The 7,492-nt window shown below is 30.9% G+C and overlaps 1 protein-coding gene across 1 annotated transcript in view; it reads left to right on the forward strand.

The window, feature by feature from the left end:
• The window catches only part of LOC108753619 (collagen alpha-1(I) chain), a 302,527-nt gene that overhangs the window by 105,179 nt on the left and 189,856 nt on the right, over positions 1-7,492 (forward strand). The window contains exon 4 of the mRNA XM_018495385.1: positions 805-1,080. Within this exon, the coding sequence (XP_018350887.1) occupies positions 805-1,080 (276 nt within the window). The remainder of the gene's footprint in view (positions 1-804; positions 1,081-7,492) is intronic.

Genomic DNA, 7,492 nt, shown 5'->3' on the forward strand with positions numbered 1-7,492 from the left:
TTTTTGTGTGCCAGTTTATTCCATTGGATAAAATCCGGATAAAATATGGAATTTGCTATGATTTTCAACTCACTGAATTTTTCCGATCAATCCTGGTTTTGAACAATAAACAACCTAGAATATTTTTAATGTATCTAGAAAAAACTTCAATAAAGCTATAAAATATTTTCAAATAATAGGTATTATTATTGCTTAATACATGTAAATGATGTATAATATATAATGACATATAAAAAACATTATTAAAGTATATAACTTTTGAGATTTGTTTTTTATAGTTTTCTTAAAAATATACTTGTTTTTTTACGAGATTGTAATTTGTATCATTCTTAATATGTTTTATTAAAATAAAATATTATGTCGAAAGTACAAAATTATTTTTATCAATAATTCATTTCATAATAATTAATTTCATAATCCTCCCAAGCTTGTAATAGTAGATTTATGAAACTCACACAACTATAGCCCTTCGGAGTTATAACGGTGGTCTATTGAATCCACTTAATTATATTCCTTAATTACGACACATTTGCAAATTTAAATTTTTGTTATTATAAATAAAGTTTAATATTCATTCATTTTTTATATGAGTTATGTCATTTAGATTCATTGAAATTAATTAGTACTTAATTTTTTAATCAGTATAAATTAAATTGATTTCACAAATTCAATATAAGTAACTGTGCCATTTGATTCAGATTTGACGAAAAATTAAATGCAATTTACATTTGAACAATTACAATTAGAAAGCAAAATGTGAAAATAGATTCAGGAATTTCTTGTTTTTTTCAATCGTTCTCGAAGGATGGACCAGGCTCGAACCAGAATGTCTCACTGGTCTACACGAATTCAGATGAGCATTCGCATTCGGAGGAGGTGGCAAAATTTACCGTGCCAAAGCTTACGAAGAAATGGTCGAAGATTGTCATTAAAGTTTCCACGAGCGACGTCATCTTATACCTCAATTGCCACGAAATGGCCCGACAAAAGGTTACCAGGATCCCCCAGGAATTAGTATTCGATACCGCCAGCACTCTGTACATCGCACAAGCTGGACCGCACATCCAGGAGCGATATGACGTGAGTACCGTGCACCGCCTTTCGACTATCGTTTTTCGAAAAAAGTGGACGCCGCGAGCGTTCGTGCGTGGTGCAACGAAACGAAATGAACGAGTAGCGCTTGTTGGCACGAGATATGTTTTCCACTGAAATCGACATAGTTTCGGCTTTGCAGCCGAGTACGCGTAACGAAGTAGCGTGAATAAACAGGCTCGCCTGGATCGAGATGCGGTCCTTTTTTGGACTGTGACTCGACTGGCATGAAACAGGTAGTTCACGAAATGCTCGCGATATGGACGACATAAGACGATCATTTCATTTCGTCAAGCCACGTATGTTTCCCGAACTATTCCATTTTCGTCTCGTTTCTCGAATATATAATTAATAAATTGATTTTGTTTATCTGCAAATACACTAATTCATTAAAAATAAAAAATAAATCGGAAGACATACTCATATTACCAAATCGTCTTTGGTATTCCGGTGACCGAACTGAAAATAAATTCTATGCATCTCGAGTAGCTAATTTGAATATATAATTCATGTTTACTTTTTCGCACTCGATATTATAATTTATTTCACATAGAGACGAGAATGATTTGTTCGGAAATTCATACATTGAATTTTCTTTTTATACATTTATCGTATAACTGTTTCACGAGTTTCGTCGTATTAAAAAATCCAGTCATAAACTTCAAAATAAAACAGACAACCGTGGAATTAAGAGCGGCGAATCGTAGAAGTAAATCCGTGCCATTTCATCCTTTAAGAATTTAATACCGTATCCAGTATCCTGATAAAATAAGTAAAAAGCGAGAGAGCGAGCTAAAAGAGAGGATGGTACGAACGTGGAAAGTGCCATCGGATAACGGGCGGTAGGTTCTAGAAGAAGTGGAATGGATACGAAATACCTCATCGAAATCCTATATATTGACATTACAGAGATCTGTTGTCTCGGTTTCCACTATTGCTCTCTCAAAGAACACTCAAGTGGTTCGTGAGACATTGCGCACAATGAAAATCGAAAGATTTCTGCTGCTCGCCAATACGTCAAGTTTGAGAACAGCAATTTGTGATCGAATTACATAAATCAAAATAACGTACTTTACGCTATTATATATTTTTAGTATTATTTTTTTCTTCACGCGCGATATATTGGCATTTCCATCAATATCTTCCTTTTTCCCAACGACTTCGCATCAAGCAACCTGACTATACATTTTGAAAAAATAATCAAAAAATAAAATAACGCTTATTCTCTGTAAACAAAATAATAGAAACGGAAATTAAATCTAGATCTTCCGTTTGATAGACGATTGCTCTCTATATCGAGTGATTCAGTATTTCACAATTGTTCATAGTAATATCACTATATATTATGTATTACTCATTATGTATTATTCATAATAATATATCACACATAATAATTTACACATAATTATTGTACATCACACAGTAATAGTAATAGTATTAAATATATTAGAAGATTTTACAACAAATCAAATTATAAAGTCATTATGAGAATATAAATAATATCTACAATAAAATTTTGAAATAAGACCAATTCAAATAAATTTCAGTAATAAAGTCACGTCTATTGATGCATCTATATGAAAACGTACATTTGTACGTCATTTAAAAGAGCATTCTTCGAGGCAATGATACTTTATGTAGAATTGTATTTCATTTCAAATAATTAATATCGTTCAGTCTGAGAGTATTTATGTGTCAGCCCTTTAGTATCTCCATATCGTATTAACAGCGAGGACAGCGTGATTACATATCATTGATATGAGAGAGGATAATTAGTTCTCATCCTAACGCAATATGATCAGCTATACAGAGACCACGTGTTGCGTAAATCGATGCACGAAATACATTGATTTATTCGATCCTTCGTTAATTAGTTAGTCTCGACAATAGGTGGATGTATTGCAATATTTCGAATTGATTATGCGATGTCGCTTTTATCTTGCGACGGCCATTTCTCTTGCAGCAATTAATTTATGCGTTAAATTAATAAAATAAAATCGTGCGAATATTTATGGATTTTTCCTATAAATTTTTAATTAATATTAAATTACTGAAATGAGATCTGTACGCAATAAAAATATAATAATACAGTTCCGATATACTTTTATGCAGACAAGTACAAAGACATCGTTTCCAACTTTACGAGCTGCTTATTAATTTCATAAGTACTATTAAAGAAGCTTACTTTGCAAAGTCGATAATTATCGGTTATTTTAGCGATGCAAGAAACTTTTCGTTTTATATCATTGCGTCAATCAATTAGTAACATAAAGAAGAGACATCGCAGAAGACTTTCATATTTCCATGTCAAACTACTGAGGATTTTATCATTTACTTTATATCAATTTTTAGTGCCTAAGAAGATAATAAATATAAAATTGTTTTGTAACATAATCTATTCTTTTAATTATTTAAATGTGAATAAATAACAAAACGGTTTGAATAATGATATTTGATGTTCGCAGTTAATCGCGTCATAAAGTTTAAAAAATAAAAAATTAATTCGGATATTATCGCAACTCACTTTTTCTCTTTCTCTCTTTCTTTCTTGCATTCTTAATTGTAAAAAAAATCTATTGTATAATGTATTCTTAGAATACATCGTATACGAAATACCTGATACGAATTTTATTAAGTATTATGTTCCATATAAACTTCGCATGAAATTATTTCGAGATAAAAATCCTAATACGAAAATGTCAAAGACTCATCACGTTTAAGCGTACGAATTTCGAATAATTTAATTAGTCAGTTATGAATAGTTCTCATTAAAAAATTGTTGTAGCTTCAACATTTTAGTATTAGGATCATTATAAGCAGTTATTATGCTCAAAATAGTTCAAAAATGAAGAATCTCCTATTAACTATTATCATGCAATGTCTGGGACATTCTGCATATTTAGAACGTTTTTATTTTTATGCATTTTTCAATATATCATGAAATATAAAAACGGTGTTTCATTGATTAACCTATGTGCAGATGTATAAAATAAAATTATATTAAAAGTATATTATATTCCATAATAGGAATATAGAAACAAATAAAAAGAAAATAATCGAATAATGAAAATAATTAATATTAACATATTTAATAATAAAATGCATAAATAAATAGCGCCAAATGCGATCAAAACTAAATCTTGATATATAATAATACCTACTTCTACATAAATACGTTTTCCACTTTTTCAAAATTACAAGTCAAATATAGTTAGCATCATGAGAAAAATATGAAGATTAGAAAAAATATGAAAATATTCTTTATGTTATTTGTAGACTATATATAACATTAAAAATACATATTTATATTTCATATTTATCTTTTATTAGTCTGCAATTGTTCTCTTACTTATTGACTGATTGACGCAAAAAATTATCAAACTTCTCTAGATATCAACGGGAAAGCCATATGAACATAAAAATGCCCGAATATGCGAAGTGAAAAAACATTCGTGCGATTTTCACGATCTGTTCGGCTCTTCTTGCAACGAGGACGTCGGGACGGACTTGCATCGCACCCCGGAGACGTTCTTATCGTGCATCCACTGTCGTTTCGGTCTCACAACGCTGTTTCCCGCATCTCCCGCGCCAGACTTTTTCACGTCTTCCCGGGATAACAATACGACGGAAAAGTTTCGCGGCCATTTCGATCGGCACGATTCGCAAGTTCTCGCTCCGCGTGGGCTAATCTCTATAAATTGTGGCGCTATGCTACCACCACGCCGTCGACGACAGCGACTAGGAGTGTTTTGCAAGGTAGTAATTCCGCAAGGAAAACGCGCTACCGTTTTCTCCAGAGACAACGTGACATCCGTACTTTATACAGCGGAAGAGCAATGGATTAACGTGACGACTACGTGCATAAGCACGCGCACCGTGATGGTTCGTCGAATAGTGTTATTATTTTGAAAAAAATAATCGACTACGGTATTATCGCTTGAAAATTTCTTCACATTTTTTCCCAGACGAATAGTTACTTATTTTTTCACAGAGCATGTCATTATGTAAATTTTACATATTTCTGTGGAAAAATGTTATTTTATACGTTTACGTAATAAAGTAAAAAGAAAGACCCTGTCTGCTATAAATTCTATTATAAATAGAAGAAATTTTACAAAGCATTCATCGGGTTGCGAAATTACTTCTGTGAAATTCATGACAATAAGTAATTACCTGATGATGTCATGCATGTAAAAACCTTTTCGAAATATCTCTCTAATTTTCTATAAATATATTTTTAATACTGATAAAAAAAAAATCATTTTTAGCGTTGACCGAATTTCATCACTTTACATTTTCCAATGATTCAGAAATTGATTTTTCTGTGCGTCTTAATTAAATAATTTGCTGAGCGCAGTCCATGTTAGGACAGTTTGAATTGCTATTTGTTTAGAATAATTAAGTTCATTCTTCGCGAAGTGACATCTGTTACGAGTCATATCTCGGATTTAGTTGCCACATCTTGACAATAAAATACACGTTTAAAAATTATTATTGTACACACGGAAAAGAATATACATAGCAAGCTGTACAAAGATCATATTTCAGTGAGGCAAATTACATAAGTGTCTAAAACAAAGTAACACAGAACATTTATATGTTTTATAAAACAGTGAAAAGTTGTTACGAAAATGCTACAACTTCTAATTCTGGTTTGTTCGATTAAACATACAAAGAAAGGGAGTGAAATACTATTTTGTTTTATTGAAATAATTCTTATGGAAAATAGATATTCAGATGATATTTGTACAAATTTATTAGCCGTAAAGTGAATCAAATATGCTGCAGAAGAAGTTCTTCGGGTAAAAACGAATGTAATTTACAAAAAACTGAGAAATAAGAGAAGTACTTGAAATAAGAGGAGAGATGTGAAATGCCAACTAGTATAACTTTACATGGATACATACATACATTTTGTTATAAAATTTAGTTCAATTATGTCATTTCAACACTATTAAATCTATAGTTTCAAATTTAACCCAATTAGAGTTACTCAAATTACATTGCTTTTACTCGGTTATTTTATACTGAAACAATAGATAAATTTGATATAGCGTCAAATTTATCTATAGTTTGTATGTAATGTCAAATTTATCTATTGTTCTAGTATAAAATATATCGATATATTGAGTAGAAACAACTCAAATTAAGTTAAATTTGACATTATATATAAATTATATAGATTTAACAGTGAAAGCTTTCAAGCTAGACTGAAATTACAAAATTAATATCAATTATATAAAATTGTCAAAATTACACAAAAAGTATATAACTGTAAAATTATCTGCTACCTGCAAAACTGAAGTATAACTTCCACGATAACGCAGTAAACAGTACTGACAAGTCATATTATGATGTCTAAGCAGATTGTGAAGTAACTTTGACGGCTGCCCGTAGAATGTAGCGCAAACTGTAGTATTCCATAACTCTACTACCTATTCCATAACCGTCTTCTACTTCTGCACTATTTGAAAATTTTACACGCTTATTTAAACAAGTAGCAAGTTGACTTTACTTGTCAACGTTTTTTCATCAAAATGACATCTCAATAATCCTAATACGTTTCTAATCGAGAAATATGTCGATAGCGCATCGAATTTTACGTTAAAAATTGATATTTATTTTATTTCATAATTCTTGTATTTTATCTTCTCCGTTATTTCACATCAACCTTTTGCTTTCCTTCTCGGAAGTGATGGAATCGGAACATTCGGTCTTTTTTGGCATTTGAGGGTATTCGAGCGAACAGACTCATGGACGAATTATCGATCGTGTCTTCCCGTCAGCGGATACGATTGACTTCCACGGAACCGCAGTTATTCCGAGTGTTTTGGGCAATTTTGCTGCGCGCACGGTTCATCTCCACATCGGCGTCCGCAATATGCGCGGCATGCTTGAAAATCCGTAATTAAGATCCGGTATGTACGCAACTGCATATTTGTGCCGTTAGTATTTGAAAAGTTCGAGCAGCACGAGTACAGATTCTACCAATGATTATTCATAGTATCTTACAAGATTGATAATAAAATCTGTTAAATAGCACAGAATGATTTTATTGAAGTATTTAAATATTCAGCTTAATCTGAAAATAATTTTGTCTGGTTCCTCAAAATAATTATATATAATATAGAACACTCAATAACATGGTTTCTAGAATATTAAACATGTTTTGCAGATTATCAATGATGCTTAAGCGTTCTATATAATTATTTTGACAATCTAACAAAATTATTTTTGGATTTATATATAATATATCTACCTAAATTTTTAGATACTTCAGCAAAATAATTCTTTTTGTGTATGTATAATTCATAATCCATATTTTATTCTTTTTGTATAACATAATTATAGAAGTAGTTTTATTAATGTAATTTTTGTGATTATATATATATATTGTATA

Source organism: Trachymyrmex septentrionalis, unplaced genomic scaffold (genome assembly GCF_001594115.1).
Source record: "Trachymyrmex septentrionalis isolate Tsep2-gDNA-1 unplaced genomic scaffold, Tsep1.0 scaffold7, whole genome shotgun sequence".
In the NCBI taxonomy this organism is placed as follows: domain Eukaryota; kingdom Metazoa; phylum Arthropoda; class Insecta; order Hymenoptera; family Formicidae; genus Trachymyrmex; species Trachymyrmex septentrionalis.